This window comes from Myotis yumanensis, unplaced genomic scaffold (genome assembly GCF_028538775.1).
Source record: "Myotis yumanensis isolate MYYU_CA2020_CCGP unplaced genomic scaffold, mMyoYum1.0.hap1 SCAF_2, whole genome shotgun sequence".
NCBI classification, from domain to species: Eukaryota; Metazoa; Chordata; class Mammalia; order Chiroptera; family Vespertilionidae; genus Myotis; species Myotis yumanensis.
The window spans coordinates 50,708,812-50,730,829 of NW_027223753.1; the positions used below are offsets into that span (position 1 = coordinate 50,708,812).

At 36.2% G+C, this 22,018-nt stretch overlaps 1 protein-coding gene across 9 annotated transcripts in view; it reads left to right on the forward strand.

Annotated features, from left to right (window-relative positions):
- LRRC7 (leucine rich repeat containing 7) overlaps window positions 1-22,018 on the forward strand; it is a 493,923-nt gene that overhangs the window by 389,509 nt on the left and 82,396 nt on the right. For 7 of the 9 annotated variants that reach the window (XM_070405356.1, XM_070405358.1, XM_070405355.1 and 4 more), the window contains exons 16-21: window positions 917-1,041; window positions 2,970-3,218; window positions 8,132-8,332; window positions 12,674-12,785; window positions 13,000-13,180; window positions 15,854-17,531. In XM_070405356.1, coding sequence (XP_070261457.1) covers window positions 917-1,041; window positions 2,970-3,218; window positions 8,132-8,332; window positions 12,674-12,785; window positions 13,000-13,180; window positions 15,854-17,531 — 2,546 coding nt within the window. Of the gene's footprint in view, window positions 1-916; window positions 1,042-2,969; window positions 3,219-8,131; window positions 8,333-12,673; window positions 12,786-12,999; window positions 13,181-15,853; window positions 17,532-21,247; window positions 21,389-22,018 lie in introns of all 9 variants that reach the window. The other 2 variants (XM_070405365.1, XM_070405363.1) reach the window with 2 other exon arrangements.

Genomic DNA, 22,018 nt, shown 5'->3' on the forward strand with positions numbered 1-22,018 from the left:
CTTGCTCGCTCTCTCTCTCTCTCTCTCTCTCTCCATTCCTCTCTCTAAGCCAGTGATGGCGAACCTATGACACGCGTGTCAGAGGTGACACGCGAACTCATTTTTTTGGTTGATTTTTCTTTGTTAAATGGCATTTAAATATATAAAATAAATATCAAAAATATAAATCTTTGTTTTACTATGGTTGCAAATATCAAGAAATTTCTATATGTGACACGGCACCAGAGTTAAGTTAGGGTTTTTCAAAATGCTGACACACCGAGCTCAAAAGGTTCGCCATCACTGCTCTAAGCAGTCCTCAGGTGAGGATTAAAGATTAAAACAGATAATATTTAAAAATGTTTAGTCCAACTATCATTTTTTTGTCCTATGAAGAGCTCATTCTCTACACTGGAAACTTCCCAACCTCAATATATAATTAAAGTATACTTAGGAAACCTGAATTGTGTTAAGATATTAAAAGACCACCCTAGCTGGTTTGGTTCAGTGGATAAAGCATAAGCCTGTGGACTGAAGGGTCCCAGGTTCGATTCTGGTCAAGAGCACATGCCCAGGTTACGAACTTGATCCCCAGCAGGGGGTGCGCAGGAGGCAGCTGATCAATGGTTCTCTCTCATCATTGATGTTTCTATCTCTCTCTCTCCCACTCCCTTCCTCTCTGAAATCAATAATATATATATTTTAATATATATTTTAAAGACCATGTAACAAATATCAAGGGAATTTTATTCCCACTTTCCTCCTCCTTTCCTTTTCTTTCCTTTCTCTCTTTATATCCCTTTTTTCTTTTTTTCCCTTTTAAAAAATGTTTGTATTTGTTTGTAGTACCTATCACCATTGTTTGCATAGTGTACTAAGCTCTATTAAAAACACTTTATGTAAAAGTAAGCAACAATCTTTTGGAATCTAACTGTAGATTTCCAGTCAGACAGTGACAGCTTTAACCCGACACTGTGGGAAGAGCAGAGACAGCAACGCATGACTGTTGCCTTTGAATTTGAAGACAAAAAGGAAGATGACGATAATGCTGGGAAAGTTAAGGTGAACCTTTTAATTGTTGTTTCTTACTTTTGCTTGTTCAATGTTCTTCTTCAAATAGATTTTGAAACAAATGGAGTGACCCCTGCTAGGTGGTCACTTTAAGCCTCAGGGTGGTACCTTTGGTTATAGCAGAATGGTAATTCTGAAAGCATTGTTTTGCTTGAGAATGAGACGAATGTCCCAATTCACCTTACAGGATAGCATGAAAGAGATTCAAGGTGAGAAAAAGCCAGGAAAAAAAATCTGGGTGATGGGCTTTTCCTGAGCATCTTATATATCCTTTGATACACTGAAATGTGTGTTTTTTCATCGCTGAACAAAACATCATGCAGACTGTTGAAACCAAATTACACATTTATTGAAGAGCCGATGGATGAATATAGTACATTGGTATTAAAATCTCTGAAAGATTCTATGTTACTGGGATATTTTGAGAAGAATTGATGAGTTTTCTTAAGTATGAGATTTAAATCTTTAAATTTTAAAGGAGGTGAGGGCTAATAACAGGTGATGTTCCTTAGAGAAAATAACTTCATTCTTTTAAACTCTAAAGCATATTTTTTAAAATCTTTTATTAGAACCAATCTAAGTCAAGTAACGAGGTTGAATTTTAAAATCTATATTTTTCATTAACTTTAAAAAGATCAGAATTGATATAGATTTTATCAATATCAGATCTTTATATTATCACTGTAGCAACATCTTGAATCTCTCATTATTTTTATGGCATTCTTTGTACACTTTTTTTTATCATAGATACTAATTTCCTAGGTAATTGTATAGTTATTCTATTAGTAGATCTAGATTGTATAATGTGTTCTTTTCTGTCCTCTCCACATTTTATAAACTTTTTTTAAAACCAACACACTTTGGAATCTTATTAGAATTAGACAGTAAGGTAATTGACAGAGCATATCTATATGGATTTCCAAATCAAAATGATAATTCTGTTAAAAATCTGAGTTAAAAAATGTTTCTGGGTTGGTAATTAGTGCTATCTAAGAACCAGAGACATTTTTTATTGTGAATTCCTAGAAAAAAATAATACCAAACTAAAAACAAACAAAAACCTTTAAGATCTTATACATTAGATCCAGAACCAGTGGGTGATGCATTCTATACTGGACCTTTGATTCATTGTTTTACTCCACCGATGTAAAAAAAACTATGCACTTCTTCCTAAAAATCTATATTCAAAGGATCCAAGAGGAAAAGAGTATATTTAATATACTCTGGCATATGTGACAATGAAAACATAAAATATAGTCAATGCAAACAATTATTTAGAAGTCCTGTTTGTGTGTTATGTGCTCAGGTCTGTTTATAATCAGAGTACATTCATTATATTTTAGAGTGCATTTTTCTCTGTGTTCATTTATATTTGCTTTATTTGTATTTTGGTAAAACCATATGTGTTTCCTAAATCTCATTCTACTTTACTTCAACTAATTTGAATATTTCCAATGCCATTGGCTATTAGACAAATTAGAACACAAACAAACTTCTAAATAAATCATCATAGAAAATATGATGCATGGAATATGCTGAAATCTTAAACTAAATCACACTTTTCTGGTTCATTACATGTACATTCAACTTAACACAATTTTACCTTTAATTTACATAAAATTTAAAAAGGAACCAGTGACCTATGCCACCAACTTCCAAATGGACTAGAATATAATGCCTTACTGATAGTGTGTACAGTGCAATATGAATGCTGCATTGTGTGATGAAATTGCAACACTTTAGCTTCATATGATATTGGTACCATTTTATTACAGGAATTAAAACTAATTTTTCTGATGGTTATTTTAAATGCATTACCCAGAATGAAAAAAAAAATCAAGAGTAGAAAAATGATAAAGTGAAAGTATTGCTACAGTGCTCCTCTTTCTCCCAGAAAATGGAGATTCCTTCTCCCACAGGATCACTCCTGCCAAGCCCCCTGGGAAAGGGGCCAGCGTGGGATTACTCTCCAACCTGCCAGACTGTCTGGCGATTGCTGCACACCATGGGCCAGGTGTGATCAGCAGATCCAAGATATGCCCGTCCCCCAGAATGACCCACAGCTGGCATGGGGTTGTATAAGTGGCCTCCAGCAGGAAAGGAGCATGTGCACTCCATTGCCAGTTGCAGCACAATCCACCACTCTTCCCTCTCTAAGTGGCAGACAGGTAGGCCTAGGTGTTTGGGGTAGGAGAATCCCCCATGTAGAGGCAACCTTGGAACAGTGGTTTAAGGGGTATGTTCTGCATGATTTGGGCTAAGAAATGTTGATCATAGAAACGTACCAACTGCCAATGTTTGATCCCCATTTAATTTTTGTTCATTGACATTGGCAATGGGGCGGGGAGACCTGAGTCAGAGGGGAGGGAACATAATATGAAGTGCCTAATGGGGGGATAACTGGCATGGTTTTTGAGGTGGGTGCTTCATTTTTTATGTTTTTATTTTTAAAGGTTTATTTTTCTTTAAAGTGTGGGAATACCAATAGTCAAGCAGAATGTTGATGACGCTATTGAGAAAAGTCTAAATTGTCCTCACACATACATACATTTTTTTAAAATATTAATTCTGGGGGAGATTAAATAACTAAACTTGATTCTTAAAATAGATTGAGATTTAAATTGAGATTTGCTGAGAGTGAACTTTAAGCACAAAGATGGTGTCTGTTGAAAAGCATCAATTTACCTTTAATTTGAAGGCACAGATGATGAGAATTCCTGTAAGAGAAGACTGGTTTGGGAGTTGTGGCAAATAGGGTTTCTTTATCTCTGTGGGTTGGGTTCAAGAGTTTAATGGGGGGGGAAAGTCTTGATGGGATGTGAAAGCACACTGCATTTTTTGTAAACTTTACCATCCACATGTAATGGACTAGATTCTTATTGTCTTATATTTTTTCTGCAATATAAGGCAAGCTGAGAATGCATTTTCCTAACTAAAACTGCTATATGTTTTCTTTGTGTCTAAAATGTTCTAATTAATTCCTAGAATAAGATATTTAACAATTAATAATCATAGCATTAACTATTATTTCTCTTACTGGAATTTACAACCAAATCAAAATAGAATTTAATCATTATATAAGAAAAGCACAGTTCTGTGTGAATTCAAGTATCACGTCTAAATGCCCTAGCTATTAACACTAATTCTTTCTTCATTGCTACATTTTGGGGAAGTCTCCAACATCTTGCAGCTGCTATTTGCATTTACTGCACTTTATTTAGATCTAAGATATATAGAATTTTATGAAAAGCTTCTATTTTCCAAAATTAAAATAAAGTAGCATTTCAGTAAAAATTTTGCATTTTAGTAAAATGTATATGTAAAATGAGCAAATACTTTATGGTGAGTGATATACACAACATTTTGGTAAGAGCATAATTGACAGATTTTTCCCACCTATGTATATAAAAAGTGAATGAACATATATATTTATCCCATATTAGAATAAAGGAATATTCCTAGCCTACATATTTAGAAATATAAAGAAACTGCTTTTGTATTTGGGCATTGCTGACCTATTAATATAATTGTGTTTATGATCATGTTTGTTCATTTCTAAAGTACAGCACACAAGAGTTGAAGAGTAGAAAGGAAAAAAAATCTGGGACATGGTATGAAATATGCTTTTACAGAGCTTACAAATATAACAAAATTATAAAATTATAGTTTAATTTAAAAATAAATTATAAACTACTATGTTAGCTTCATGTTGTAAAAAATTGAAATTATGTTATTTAATCAATAAAATTAACATTTTAGACTGATAGTATTTCTTCCACAAGAGAGTACAAATATGTGCTACACCTGTACCAGAGAATAGCTCTGAGTCAAGTAATATTTGTGTTGCATAAACTTTTGACTGAAAGACCTGAGTTTGAATTTGGGATTTGATACCTACTAGCAATGTGATCTTGGGCAAGTAACTTACACTGTCTGAGCCCTGGGTTGTTGTTTTTTTCCATTAAATAGGAACAGGTGCTATAATGACTTGTGAAAATTAAATGATATGTAATTATAATTTATCATAATTATTAATTAATAATTTATTACTTATATTTAAAATTGTGGTAAATAATGAAATGTGTGTTATATAAATAGCTAATAATAAGTTAACTATCCTTATAAAACATTTTGCCTGGTGCCTGACACATGGCAAATACTAAATAAATGATAGTGTTCCTGCATGCAATCTGAAAAAAAATCACTCAGACAGTATGGTATTGCAGTTAGACATATATAGTAAAATCTATATTTCTGAAGGAATCCAGATTTTAAAAAGACATAAATAGAATATATTAGAAACAGTATCTAACCTCTGCATAGAATCTATAAATTTTCAAAGGACTATCACATTTATTATCTCATTTTAGCTTCAGATTAGCATAAGCGTGTGGGAGAGACATTATCACTCCCATCTATATATATAAAAGCCTAATATGCAAAATGTCCCCTCTGGAGTTCAACCTACCGGGAGTTTGATAGCTTGCTATGATGTGTGTGCTGACCACCAGGGGACAACGCAGAACAAAGGAAGGCCCAGCCAGCAGCCAATAGGGACCCAACCTGTGCACGAATTTCATGCACTGGGCCTCTAGTATTATATAAGTAGAAATTGATAGCTGGTCAGGGTAAGTCTGGCTTAAATTTAGGTTCTGCTGGTAGACTAATAAATGGAAAGCAAGGAGCTTATTGTATAGGTAGAACAAATCTAAGTTTTATGAGACCTGAAGTTTCCACAGTTTTAAGAGGGGCCTCTTTAAGGAAAAAAATATAAAATAACTGTGTAATACATAAGCAGGGCCTCTCACAAGGCTTTGCAAGCAACCCATGCAAGTGACAGGCCCTAAAGCACAAGCTTCATTAACTTCATGGTAAATCAACTTCTGTTTCTAGATTTAAAAATATTTATAGAGATGAAATACTCAAACATATTCTGGTGATGTGACCAAAATATTGCATTAATTTGCTTATAAAATAAACAGAAAATATTCGTACTATAGCCATTAGTAAATAGCCATATAATTGTGTCAGATGGGACATAACATCTACAAAAATATATTACATTATTCAGTGAAGTATTTAATTCAATTAAAGAAGAATGCTTCACATTTTTGCCTTTGATTTAATTAGAAGCAATTTCAGTATTGAAGATACTTTAAGGAACATAGAATTTTAACTTAGTGCCCTACTTGAGAATTATTTCTCATTCATATGTTGCTAATTATTAAAAATTAAAAGATGTTTTAATTGGCATTATAGTTGTACCATTCTATAGTTTACAGTTTTAAATGTAGTATTTGCTTTTTAGTCCTTTGATATCAAGTGCTTTTAAACAAGTTCAACAATAAAATTTTAAACTTAGATTTAATTAGTGATTAACATTTCTACTACAATTTAAACAGCAGATCCAAGATGCATGCATCCCAATAGACTTTGTCTAGCATTGATATCATTCTTTTTATGTTTACTTAAGAATGCATTATAAATTAAGTGCCCTGAAATGTATTTATATTACACTCTAACAACTTACACTTTTTCTGTAAAGTCAAACTTTTTCTTGAGTTATATTTTTATAACTTTATTTCTATATATTATTAATGTCATCCTTATTTATTTGGGAGTATAAGAGATTAAATTACATTTAAACAATACATACACTAGCAAAATTAATTATCTGGTTTTTCATCAGCTTTCCAAAATAATTGAGAAAACAATTATGTATTTTTACTGAAAGGAATGTTAGAAATCATCCAATGCCAATATTTGAGAAGGAAAATGAGCCACAAGAAAGACAAAACACTAGAATAACAAAGTTGGTGGATTTGCTAAAACTGCAGATGAGCAAAAGTGTTTGATTTCATATTCATAATCCTTAGATCTATACCACTATCATGGTTTCTTACATCCCATGAATTACATGGGTGTGTGGGGGTGTATATACCTGTGCCCTTCCCTCTTTCTTTTTCTCTCTCATTCCCACTCTTCCTCCTTCAGCTTCTCTTCCACTTGCTCCTCCTCAACCCCACACACTTTCTCAGACACATACTCACCACAATCACATAAACCATTCCATTTTGTAAAGTTGGTTCTACTCAGATACAAAAAGGCATAATTTTTGGAACAAGCCTGGCCAAGTAAATCTGCCCCTTATTTTCCTTCCTGCTCCCTTTTAATCAGCATGAACAGTTTATATCTATTCCATGTAAGCACTCTGATGTTTCAATATTCTATATGGAATATCTTACCTTTTCTCTAAGTTAAATGGGAAAAATAATCATTAATATATGTTTCTAAAGTCAGATTGATACACCAAAAAGGAGTTCAAGTATAGAAATAATATCTGAATAAACATAAGCCAAATTTTACGTTTGCCTAGAATGTTTTAGAAAATGTTCACAATTTTTTTATTTCTTTTTAGTGTAAGAGAAATAAAAGACATTATCTACAAAGCATGTTACTTTATTAGGGTAAAAATTAAATTTAAAGCCACCCTGAAATATGTTTTCTTAAATGTTAACAAGAATTAGCTACCCTACCTTTTGATGTAACATACCAATTAACAGAAAGCTGAAGCATATTTGAGTAGCAGATATTGTCCCCTCCTGAGTTTTTAAATAAGTGATAACTCATCCTAGTTATAAATCTTTTGGGGTCTCCTTCATCACCTGCATTGATATTTTTAATATCAAAATAATTACTTATAAATAATTTATGTAGGGAAAAGGACAGCCTCTCAAGAAAATATAAAAGCAAATGAGAGTCACAATTACATTTTTCAGAGATTAACTGTCACTTAAGTGTTGGATGTACTGCTATTTCAACCATTATAGGGTAGGTCTAAAGATAGGATATAATCCAAAAATTGTATTTAATCTAGACGGGTGGGCAGGGGTGAGAAAAAAATCCCACAAGCAGAATAAGAGAAGAACTCTAAGTGTTCTACTCTACAGAACAGTTTCTCAGCCAGCTCAGCACTCACTATACTGCATTTGGTTCTACTACTACACATAAAGTGGAGTAGTTTTGTGAACATGCTTGCTGAAGGTATTTTGATATTAAATTTCTTTTTATAAACTTCTAGGTTGAAATAAACCTAAAACGATATCCAACTCCTTACCCAGAGGATTTAAAGAATATGGTAAAATCTGTTCAAAATCTGGTGGGTAAGCCAAGCCATGGAGTGCGTATTGAGAATTCAAATCCAACTGCTAATACGGAGCAAACTGTGAAAGAAAAATATGAACACAAGTGGCCTGTAGCCCCAAAGGAGATTACAATGGAGGTATTTCAAGGTTATTGGTAATTGCCAGTGTGGTTTGGATTTTTCGGAATTACTAAGTCATACGTGTGATTTTTTTTTAACTGAATAGATTTTCCTTTAAAAGTACATTTTGTTTCCCAAAATATAAATGGAGTCTCTCTACTCTTTCAAACTATGAGAGTTGCATTTAATAAATCACAGATAAGTGATACCCTCATGGCCTAAAAGCATTAATACAGCTCCAAAAGTCCCAATATACACAGAAAAAATAATTTGCTCACCCAGCCAGTACATGCATTATATCATTTTCATGATAGTCTTTTGGCAACCTCAAACTTTTATTGTATGAGTCATTAGAAGAGACTAACTGAAGATTTTTTTATTCTGCAAATCTCAGTAAAATTCCTGATCAGATTTTGAGCCAAAAATTTTTTCAAATATTTTTGTGTTTAGGTTACAATCTTCTAGGAAACACTACTATAAACAACAAAAAAGGGGGAGATAACTTTGAAATTTAGCTTTTTTCAATCTAGTCATGGGAGTTTAAGTCCCATATTTTGGATTAGATATTCATCATTTGGTCTGAAAAGAATTCAACTACATGTATGCCACCTCTCTGCACTATCTCATCAACACTTCAGATAATTTGCTTATCACCTTTTTATCTTCATTAGATACTTAATTTTTATGAAAACATCTAGAAGTTACTATACCTCTTTCTCTAAAATCTAGATCGGTGAAACTTTTACAAATCTGCATTTCAGAGCATCAATTTGTTGCATTGATTAAACACCAACTGTGTATTTAGAACTGTGCTAAACACTGTGAGAGAGAAAGAAGAAATATAAAAATGTGTGCATAGTCCCCAACTAATTTAGGGCCTTGCCAGGTAAACTTAACAAAGATGAAGAAAGTAGAGAATATATAATATGAAATATGGTCATATGGTTACTTGTGCGATGGAGAATGTAATACTCTAAGAAATTAGAGAGATAAGCAATCATTGCCAATCAGTTAAAAAGTTACTTGAAACAGTTGCTGTGATCAAACATCAAGTGTCCCCAGAAAATCAACGTGAAACAGAAATTAGAGTGGTAGTATCTAATATGATTCCAGGGTTTGAGAAGGTAGACGTGGTGTCCAATAGGTGCACACATTCCATTAATAAGTAGTTTTGGTTATTTAAAAATAAAGTAAATATCACAAAGTAGGTCATAAACATATATACAAGTTTGGACCTAATTACTTAATAAATGGGACTGTTAGGTATTTCTTTAGTCTAGGGTCCATGTATCAAAATTATTGAGACACCAAAGGCATTCGTATACCAGGAATTCAGGAACTTCTGGCCTTTAATTGTTTTATGTCAGAGCTTTATTCACTGTACCCTTCTCCCTTCTTCCTTCTCTCCTCTCTCCCTGCTTTCTTCACTCCACAATATCCTCAATCACTATATTTTAACTTTACTCATAATATTATATTAATGTATTCATATCCATAATATATTGTATTAGACCATCAGAGTTAAGAAGGATTCTATTTTATTGGCCGTATGGTAGTTTGATGTTGTGAAAATACATTTGATTCAACAAACAGGTGATAAAATGTGTACAGGTATGGCAGCCAACACTTAATTCAAGAAAAATTCAGAGAAATTGTTTTGGCCTTCAATAAACTTCTGATTGGATGAAAACATGTTACCAGGGTTACAACATTAGACCATATCAGTCATTCACTTATTCAACAGATATTTATTGTGCCCCTACTCTAAGGTAGGCATTGTGCTAGACACGGAGAGGACAATAGTGGACAAAACAGACGTGGGCCCTGCCCTCACGAAACTCACAGTCTGCAGCTAATAAATTAAATAATAATAAATGTTTTTATTATATTTAATGCAAATAAGCAGGGTGATCAGAGGGTCCTATTGATCAGGGTGACCAAGAAAGGCCTTTCTGTTGAGGTAATAATCTTTATCCTGGAAATTAAAAAATGAGGAATTTCTAGCTATGTAAAGAGCTGGTGCTACAAACTGAATTTTTGTATCTCCGCAAAAATTAATATGTTAAAACCTATATGATGGTATTTGGAGGTGGGCTCTTTGGAAGGTGATTAGTAAGGGTAGAGCCCTCATTAATAAGATAATAAAAGAGACCCAGATTGCTCCCTAGCCCCTTCCATCCATCATGTGAGGTCACAGAGAGAAGATGGCCATCTATGAACCAGTTGGGGTATAAGTGTGAAAATTTGATCTAAACATATAAGATAATTATTGAATGTCTAAGGCATAATGGGGAAAAATAGTAAAACCCTTTATTATATTTACATTTCTGCATTGTACAACTATTTGGTTTGTTATTTTGACTAAAACAAAAGGCCTATACTTCAATATTAAATGTCATAAGAGTATTTTAATATTATTTCAACAAATAAGTTATACCTGTACTTATAGAATATTAGTACTAGACAGAAATATGCACAATTTCTTATTTTCAATTACCTTCATTTTATTGATGAATTGAATAAAATGTAGAGAGTTACACTTACTTTCCCAAGGTAACCTGGTCAATAAATGGTAAAGCAGGAATAAAATGGAAATAGGCCACCTTGTCACTGACACTTTTTTGAAAGTCTATATATTTTATGCCTTTCATGATCCCACTTATCAAACTTGCATCTGTTTCTACTTATACATTTCTCCAAAGATGTGTAAACTTTTAATCTCTGTTCTTCCAACTTAAAATTTTGTCATAAGTTTCTTTGAAACAACTTTCAAAATCTACAAAAACACCTATTTTCCTCTTCATCTCCAGTATGTCCATCAATCCCACTCTTTCCTATCCCTCTTCAAATCTAACACTGCATTTTAAATGTCTGCTGTTCTCCCAGCTGAGCTCACCAGGAAGCAGCACAATATTCGTGGAGGTCATTGGACTAGAACCCAGTGGAATCAGGCCTCCATGCTGGGCTTTTGTCCGTCTGTGTCAACCTTGCTGAGTCTCAGAATCCACCTCTAGGAAATGAAATGAAAAGATCAACTAGATGATCTTTAGTCTTCTTCCCCTAAAATATTCTTTAAACACAAAAACAAAAGTATCAAGTCTACCCAGGTTTTTCACAGGCAAATATTCCCATATCAACCTAACCAAAAACAACCCAAAAGATAGAACTTAAGCCAAGATTTAAAGAAATGGATGTTTCTCAGCAATACCCGAAGCCCTAAGCCTGTCACTAGGGAGACTTTAACATTTATCATAAGAGCTTCTATCTAATCATTACCCTCAGATTAATCATCAGTCAGGACCCATCGCATTTTTTGTATTTTTGTCCTCATGTATATTCTTTCTCTGAATTAATAAAATATTTCCAAATGTGTTATATTAATGTTCCAAACTAGCAAGTGCTAATAAATGAAAATAAATCTGAAAATTATTTTTTTATTTCAAATTAACCTAAAGATTAAGGGACAATAGACATAAAGATAACTGCTGTGCATAAATTTACATCATTAGATACATAGACAAGCTGTTTTTTAAAATATCTAGAAAAAAGTGAGAATTTGGTATTTTTGTCTTCCCTGATTCTCTACCACTACGTGGTTACCTGGGAATAATAATTTGAATTATAGAAGTTGTAAATTTATAGATTTTTTACACGTTAAATTGTTATTGTACAGTTCTATTCTCATGCCAATGTTGCTCATTACACTCAATGAATGGATTTAGAATGAAGATTTAGCAGGCTAGACTGATATGAGAAAGCTTAAGAACAAAGCATGATAGAATGAAAGAAATTGGGATCACTTGGGAAACAGTAGGAATTAAAAGGGAGATTGGTGGTAAAAGCAAGACTTAGAGGATCCAGCTTTGCATTAATATAGCTAAGGATTTAAAAAAAATTCCAGCTAATCAGTGATATACTTTCTTTTTAAAACTCTTAAGAAGTATTCCCCTTAGAACTCCTACATGGCTTATATTTTATGTATCATATTACTCATATAAGGCTTATCATAATTGAATCCTGTGCTATAATGAGTTATAGCTCATCTCCCCAACTAGATTATAAATTCCCAGCAGTATGGGTGACATCTTGTCTTTCTTTGGAACTTGTACAGTTCTTTGCACAGTGTCAGGCATATAAACAGCATTCAACAAATGTCTGATGAATAAATGTACTCATTTAAATTAGAAAAAAATTAGGGCTTACCTTAGAGATACATAGGATTCACTACTCCCAGTGCTCCACGGGGATTTAAGTTTTAGAACCCCATCTTTAAATCTGAACCAAATAAAATATTGCCATCTTGGTTAACCATTGTTTTAAATGTTTACTTTCCTTGTCCTATATTATTATATCTCTCAGGATTCTTTTGTTCATCCAGCTAATGATATGAGGATTGGGGAGCTTCACCCTTCATTAGCTGAGACCCCTCTGTACCCACCCAAACTTGTTCTGCTAGGGAAGGACAAAAAAGGTAACATTGTGAACCTGATGTGTAAAATACACCACAAATGCATGTGCATGATGAATCACCAGTTGTAAATTATGATACACCATAGTCTATAGAAAAATTTTACGATTATGTACTTCTAACATTTATTGATATGCTACCTGTTTTTATCCTTACTTTTCTGTGTTTATAATTGTCAGTGTTCAGAGCATTGTAATATTTTCCCTTTACATTTCAGAATCAACTGATGAGTCTGAAGTTGACAAAACTCACTGTCTGAATAACAGTGTTTCCTCAGGCACTTACTCAGACTACTCGCCTTCCCAGGCCTCCTCAGGATCCTCTAACGCCCGGGTTAAAGTGGGGTCCTTGCAGACAACAGCTAAAGATGCAGTACATAGTTCTTTGTGGGGTAACAGGTGTGTTTTCAGAATTCCCTCTTTTCTGTTCCCAAATGTTTATTTTCAGCAACTTACGAAAATGAAAACATCTTAACTTTGGAATTGTATCAGCACATGAGTTACATAGAAAATGGAAGGGGCAGGTAAGCAAATGGAGGCCCCTGGGATTTCCAAGAGTACCTTGAATCCATTTTATAAAGCAAAGCCATTGTGTAAGGGAGAGATTGTAGATTAATAACAGGTTGAGATGATAGAACAGAACAAAAATTTTTAAACAAAAATTTTTTCCCAATACTTATTATATTTATGTAGTCATTTCACCACTCATAATGGTGTTATGGATAAAGCAACAGTTCTCAACCTGTGAGTCGAGACCCCTTTGGCGGTCAAACGACCCTTTCACAGGGGTCACCTAAGACCATCCTGCATATCAGATATTTACATTACAATTCATAACAGTAGCAACATTACAGTTATGAAGTAGAAACGAAAATAATGTTATGGTTGGGTCACAACATGAGGAACTGTATTTAAAGGGCCAGAAGGTTGAGAACCACTGGATTAAAGCAAGATGTATGTAAAGCCCTTGTATGCCTAGTACAAAGTAAATGTTCAATAAATTTTTCATTGCTATCATCATTTTATCACTACCTGGAAAAGTTAGAATATAGGTGAAAGTATTTAATATTTCCAAAATGGATGCTACTCTATATTACTTCCATTTTACACACGAAAACAACTAAAGCCACTGACCACAATAAAGTGACTCGATGAGGTAGTATTTGCCCAGTTCTGATTCCTTGTTTTGTAACTTGTTGCTGTTTTACACTACAAATAGCAAATAAAAATAATCATCTATATATATAAAAGGCTAAGCAACCAGCCAATGGGCTGGTAGGTATGACGTGCACTGATCACCAAGGGGCAGATGCTCAACACAGGAGCTGCCCAGTGACAGCAACTCTCACACTCAGGGACCCCTTGTGGGATGTCGGAAAGCCGGTTTCAGCCCAATCCCCGCAGGCCCCACAGGCCAGGCCAACGGACCCAACCTGCCAGAGGGACCCCGCTCACTCCACAGATGCCCTTTGAGCCACAGTCTGCCCCAGGTGAAGCCAGCCAAGGAGGGACCGAGGGAAGTTGGCTCCAGGGTGTGTCCGACCCATCTCACCCAGTCCCACCCCACCAGCCACCTTCTAATTAATTTCCTTTCAATGTGCACGCATCCGTGCACTGGCACACTAGTATGATATAACTAAACAATGACTTTCATTCATATTTTACTGATAATATCACTACTGTTGGCCATAAATTGTTTGGTAATTAATAAATAACTTTCTATTCACTGATGCCCATGATAATATTAACTCTTAACTCCTTATAAATTCATTATTTTTTTTCTATAAGCTGAGATTAATTTAGGTACTTTCTTCATTAGCAAAAACACTTAAAAGTCTTTTGCTCACTGATAAAAGATATATAATTCAATATTATTATTGTACAAATGGTTTTAAAAAATTGACATCTTCTAGACATACTGTGGTCACTGGTATGAACATGCCAATGACCAAAAGTCATCCTATATAATAAAAGCCTAATATACTAAGTGTACGGTTGACCAGTCAGCTGTTCAACCAATCAAAGTATAATATGTTAATGATATGCTAAGGCCACTCAACCACTTGCTATGACATGCACTGACCACCAGGGGCAGACAGTCGACTGGTCAACCAAGGGCTATGACATGCATTGACCATCAGGGGGCAGAAGCTCTGACCGGTAGGTTAGCTTGCTTCTGGTATCCGGCTGATTGGGACTGAGCAAGATGGGCCAGACATGCCCTGGAGCCCTCCCACGGTCAACCTCCCGCATCCCTCCCTCCCTAGCCCCGATGGTGCACCAGTGGGGTTCCTTAGCCTGGCTTGTGCCCTCTTGCAATCCTGGACCCCTTGGGGGATGTCAGAGAGCCAGCTTCAGCCCAATCCCAACTCCAGCCAAGGGACCCCACTGGTGCACAAATTCGTGCACTGGGCCTCTAATATAATATAATAATAGAGTTGAATAGAACATAATACAATATGCATTCTAGATAAAGATACATGAGTATGTTCCCTATGCAATGGGTTTAATATTTTCAATACCTGGTCTTCAAATAAATTTTATTTGAAGAAAGTTTGGGTTTATTAGGTACACCATGTATTTACAGAACAGGTACTCTTGTAAATGTCATGAATCAGAAATTCCAAGAACTGGGACCAGGAGTCAGGTGATTCTAATTATCAGACAGGCTACAAGACCAATACAAGAACTATATAGTTCATTCATTCATTCATTCATTCAACAAATATATTTTTAATACCTACTCTGTGCCAGCCACAATGGTGGGCCTGAAGAAAAAAAATCTCTGCCCTCATACTAGTAAGTTTACATTCTAGCAGAGGACACAAGATAATACACAATATAATAGATAACTAAAATATATAGTATGTTAGAAGTTGTTGATTACTAAGAAGAAATTAAAGTCAGAGCAGGGTAAAGGTTGGATTTTTATACATGAAATGGTAGTGAGGTCTTAATCATAAGAGGAGTATGGGTGAATGAGAAGTTCAACAAAGGACGGTGGCGTTCTTGACTGCTTGTTCCCTTTCTGGCAAAGACCCATTTTCATACTTCTTCCCATTGTCTTCACAGGATTACACAACCTTTCCCACAACCTCTTGATTCAAAGCCATTACTCAGCCAGCGGGAGGCTGTTCCCCCAGGGAATCTACCACAGCGCCCTGACCGGCTGCCAATGAGTGACACCTTCACTGACAACTGGACTGATGGCTCACATTATGATAACACAGGGTTTGTTGGCGAGGAAACCACAGGCGAGAATGCCAACAGCAATCCTCTCTTAGGTTCCAAATCTAGAAACCCCCCTGCTCATGGACGCAGACCTTTGATCAGGCAGGACAGGATTGTCGGCGTTCCCCTGGAGCTTGAGCAGTCTGCAAACAGACACACACCGGAAACAGAAGTGCCTCCTTCCAATCCTTGGCAGAATTGGACCAGGACCCCTAGCCCTTTTGAAGACAGGACCGCTTTCCCTTCCAAGTTAGAGACCACCCCCACCACCAGCCCATTGCCTGAAAGGAAAGAACATATGAAAGACTCCGTTGACATACCTAGTCCTTTTTCTCCAGGACTCCCATGGGAGTATCACGATTCCAATCCCAACAGGAGTCTTGGCAACGTCTTTTCGCAAATCCACTGCCGTCCGGAATCTTCTAAAGGCATTCCCATCAGCAAAAGCACAGAGAGGCTGTCCCCACTCATGAAAGACATCAAGTCCAACAAATTCAAAAAGTCGCAGAGTATCGATGAAATTGACATTGGCACCTACAAGGTTTATAACATCCCACTGGAAAACTATGCTTCTGGAAGTGATCACTTAGGGAGCCACGAGCGACCGGATAAGCTGTTGGGGCCCGAGCACGGCATGTCCAGCATGTCTCGCAGCCAGTCGGTCCCGATGCTGGACGACGAGATGCTCACGTATGGAGGCAGTAAAGGGCCCCAACCCCAGAAAGCGTCCATGACCAAGAAAGTCTACCAGTTCGACCAAAGCTTCAATCCCCAAGGAGCCGTGGAAGTGAAAGCCGACAAGAGGATGCCGCCCCCTTTTCAACACAACTCCGAGTACATGCAGCCGCCCGGCAAGAGCCTCGCCAAGGACCTCATCAGTCCGAGAGCTTACAGAGGGTACCCGCCCATGGAGCAGATGTTCTCCTTCTCCCAGCCATCTGTCAATGAGGATGCTGTGGTGAATGCCCAGTTTGCAAGCCAAGGGGCCAGGGCAGGCTTCTTGCGAAGAGCCGACTCCCTGGTGAGCGCCACAGAAATGGCCATGTTTAGAAGGGTCAGTGAACCGCACGAGCTGCCTCCGAGCGATCGGTACGGCAGGCCTCCGTATAGGGGCGGTCTGGATCGCCAAAGCAGCGTTTCAGTGACTGAGTCCCAGTTCCTGAAAAGGAATGGCAGGTATGAAGACGAACACCCTTCATATCAAGAAGTGAAAGCTCAGGCGGGAAGTTTTCCGGTTAAAAACCTTACCCAGAGGAGGCCATTGTCTGCAAGAAGCTACAGTACAGAGAGTTACGGTGCCTCCCAAACCAGACCAGTTTCAGCTAGGCCTACTATGGCAGCTCTTTTGGAAAAAATACCATCTGACTATAACTTGGGTAACTATGGTGACAAGCCATCAGATAACAGTGATATAAAGACGAGGCCCACTCCTGTGAAGGGAGAGGAGAGCTGTGGTAAAATGCCTGCAGACTGGAGACAACAGCTGCTTAGACATATAGAAGCTAGAAGGTTAGACAGGGTATGTTTGGCCTTTCTCTGTAAGAATATCCCTCCTGCCTTTAGTTTTATTTTACTGGCATTTCTAAGTCCATGTAGTGAAGCATGAACTACATGGGTGAATAGATGATCAGCATTTTGTTTATCTTTATATTGCGGGGAATTGGTCATTATAGTTTTTCATGGATGTTGTGTAATGCTCTTGGAGAGTCCATAACCTGTAGGTGAGTTGTTTATCAAATCTAGCCTAAATATTGTTAGCAAGAAAGAATTTCACTTGATTATCTGGGATGGTGCTTCAGTCACTTTCGAGCCATTAAGGCAAATTGTCTCTCCGAAGGCACAAAACTGTTCTCTGGTGACCTAAAGGGTATGATTTTTATTGAATCCATAAAAAGTGAGTATTTTGCCCCTTTCTGCATGGACACACTTTTATTAAAGTCAGGTCTAATTTGTTTATAAAATTTGCATATAGTTACCGCTTTGGGACCACTAAAGTTATTACTTCAAAGGAGTAATAATCTTCCCAACAAGAAACAGAAAAATAAAACAAGCAGACACTGAATGCCCCCTACATATTATTTTATTTAATAAAAATCCCGCCATTTAGAATGTTAGTCTTTATATAGAAAGAAATGTTTAAATTCAAATCATACTACAGGCAACAGAAATAGATGATGTCTTTATAAAGACTACAAATGTACAAATTAGTGTGTATATTGCAGCAAAAAAGGAAATGAATACCATTTCAGATAAAAAATTAAGTCACAATGAAGCATGGAATGCATAATTATTGAGGAGTAAAAAAAAATGTATAAAGCCTAGAATTATTTTTTGTTGCCTATTATTTCTCTTTTAGAGGAATCTGGTCATTCATTTTCTAGAACTGTGACCAGTGACCATCATTATGGAGTGGCCTCTGTGTGCCCTGCATTGACCGTAGAATCTTAAAGCTCTTTTTTTGTGAAAACAGGGCCTTTTCTCATTTTGTAGGTTTAAAAGCTTCAGTGTAAATTGGGACTCTGGGTAATAATACACCATTGGAGTCTTTCCCTCAATAGTCTTATTATTTTACTTGGTGTCCTACTGAAAGCACAGGTCACTGCATTTATCATATATATTTCCTTAACCTTGAATTTTGTGTTTTCAGGTGTACTTCTTCTAAATAATTATATTGTTTGTAGGTCGTGTCTACATGACAAGAAAACAATCATTGTTAGGGAAAGCGTGAACTAATAAGTGTGGGTGTGGGTGTTAGTTTCTCACTGTGGAAGTTGGTTCTGCCTTGCCAAGTATTTCATCAGAATGTCTGTTTCAAATAGGTGTGCTCAGTCCCATTGAAGGGAGCCTCATCAAAGCCTCATGACTGGCTGTCAGTGGGAGACACCTGGTCGGTTGTCACCATGCCTTTCCTCAAGTTACACCCTCCATGTAGACAGATAACTTGGAGGGCGAAAATATTTGGGGCCAAATAATACAGTACAGTTTGGAAACTCTGGCCTCGTGTAGACACGACCATACTTAACAGGGTAAGACGAACTAGTCAAGAAAGGTTATAAGAAGCTTTTCAGAGCATATGTACAATGATGAGTAATTTGAGGCAGCAGAGGAGTGAGTGGAAACAAAGCATAAAAAAAGAAAAACAAATTCTGAACATTTGGTACCATCATTCTCATTTACTGGTTTCCCAGCTAAATGGTTTCTCTCCTTTGATCAGAGCTACTGACAAGTAGGTGACTCCTCTAACTGGAGTAGGAATTTGGAGGGAGGAAGATAAGATTGTGAGAGCGGGGTTTGGATCACCAGGAGTTGGGAGGCGCTGCCTGTCCCAGAGTCCAGATACATAAAAGTTAACTCATATATTTCCCATTGCTGTGACAGCACCTCCCTTTTCAATTAGCCTCCATGTATCCCTGGTTTGGTTATCATTTTATTAGTGTCTTCCATTTTTCAGAGCAACTTCAATGTATGTTAATAGCTTCTCATTTAATTCTGACATTAAATTGCCTTAGAGAATTGCTTCAAGTCATTGACTCCTAGAAGCTCTCCCTCTAATTTTTTCCAAATAAGATTTCTGCTCCCTCTCAATTGACGTATTGAGCTTTTCAGGCTGTATCGTACTTAAAATTTCTCAGCTACTCAGCAAGATGAATCCAGGGTTGTGAAGCACAGATGTGTTGCCTAAAACTAGTTTTGACATAGCTGTGCTACTGAACATTCTGTCCAAAGTCAGATTGCACCAGAGACGTGCTGTGCTTCTTTCCCAGTGAAATTCAATTGATCAATTTGAACCCTGGAAATCAAATAGTTACATTGGAAACTATAGATCTTTGTCCAGTCCTCATAAGACAGAACTGCCTTTAAGCTCCGATAAGCTTAACAGACCAACATGATATTGGTTAAAGCTCTGGGTCGGTACTTGGAGAGGCAACTCCAGGTACAACGCTGGATAAAAGATGCCCGTTTTTTCCTCTAATTTAACCTCAAGGCTCAAGCTTGCACCACAGAGCCCCACTGCGACTGAGAGAAATTAAAACATGAACCCATGTGTCTGAGACTGCTACTCTTCTAGAGGAGCTGATAGAGCACTAGATGGGGTGATTTTAATCCTTAAGAAATCAAGGGCTAGCCTGAACTGTTCAGGGTCCGTTTCAATTTTGGCACAGTAATAATGAAAAAACTCTGGATAAAACAATCAAAAATCCATAAAAAATCTTATTGGTCAGTGAAACTCTAATGCTAAAAATCATTGCTTTGCAAATAATGTCCTAGAGTCGAGTAGCTGTCTACTGTTAGTGTTCAGTTTTTTAAAAGGATATTAAGTTAACTTCTGTAGATATTTTTTTCAAAATAAGAGAATTACCTAAAGGATCAAATACTTAGATATTACATTTCCGTTATAAGTGGAAAGTAGAGATTGTACCGATGAAAACTAGCTGATGACCAGTCATCCAAAATATCTTAATTTTTTAAATGAAGTTCTGTAGAAAAAAATTAACTATCAGACACTTGCAATAACTTTAGAAGGGTAGCCACAATTTAAAAAGTACTAGTTTTCTATAGTTATTTAGGTGTATTATATAAGTAGCACTAATAGTTCAAATCATAATTCCTTTAGTTTCATACAACTTATTTGACTGGCTTGACTAAATTAATCTGTAAATTCAGTCAGCCTGTGGTCAAATTGAACGAGCTTTTAACCAACTCTTTTTCTGAGTTTCTGTAAGTAAGCCTATAAACTGAGAAATAAAATAAACTGATTTTGGCTGCAACATTGAGTGCATCAGTTTTAAGGCAGGATCAGAAGCTAGTATTTGTCTTTTGTATGTGATGAACTCATAATGTGAAAGACACCATGAGATTTGCAGCTGACAAAAGTTTACTGACTTCACTGTTTAAACTTTTTTAATTGATAGACTTCCACAGATAAACAACATCTGTCCAAAATCACTGCTATCATGATATACAAGATAGATTTTATGCCTTTGAGTTAGCAGCAAATATAAAACAGAATGTATCTTTGCTTTTTGTCTTTTCTGTAGTTTTGGATGGTACTCATTATGTGCATAACTAACACTGTTTACTGTTTGCTTCTGTCTGATCGAGTGCATGTTTTGAAAAGAAAGTTACTGTTTGCTCGCTTAAAGTTAAATGTGATAAATTGAAACATGTTCATGTTATAATCAGTTTGTTGAGCATGTGTTCACACCCTGTCACATGATTATCTCCTCTACTCAGAACGCTGCTTACAAACACAACACAGTTAACCTTGGCATGCTGCCCTATGGAGGTATTTCAGCAATGCATGCAGGCAGAAGCATGACTTTAAACTTGCAGACTAAGTCTAAATTTGATCTACAAGAACTACCTCTTCAGAAAGTAAGTATGGACTGCCCTACATGTGTCAGCATACCAAAGCCAATGAAAGTTTGCTTACTTACTGTGTTTAGGCTGTACATACAGCCCTGCTTATAGACTCTCACGAGTCCCTAAAGCACCAGGGCACATAATGTAGAGCCTGAACTCTTCTTAGCTGCTAAATGAATATTTGTAGCTAGACTGATGATCAGGTTCCTGCTTTACAGCTTTGCTTTTTGGATTGAGCAGGCACATGGCTTTTTGTGTTGCTTTAAGGCTCATTGTTCATGTTACTCATTTTCTTTTTCTCTTATTCTTTGTTGTTTTTTTCATACATATCTTTTTTTTAGGTAGCCTCTAACTTGCTGATGCATTCTAAGAACAGAGCTAAAAATTATAACCAGATTTCTGTTTATTCCTTTGGAAAAGACAGAGTCCTCAATTGGAATGGAAATTAAGTGGTCAGTACCTCTAAGTGCTTTTTCAGCCTGTTTTCCTTGCAGGAAATACTACACAGAAGTAAAACATGAGATACAAGTTTGTGGCTTCCAGAGCAAATTGTTACTCAACCTAGGCTAATAAAAGAACACGCAGGCTCATTTGAAAGAGACTACACTGTAAGATGAAACATTTCCATTGGCGAAGGAACAT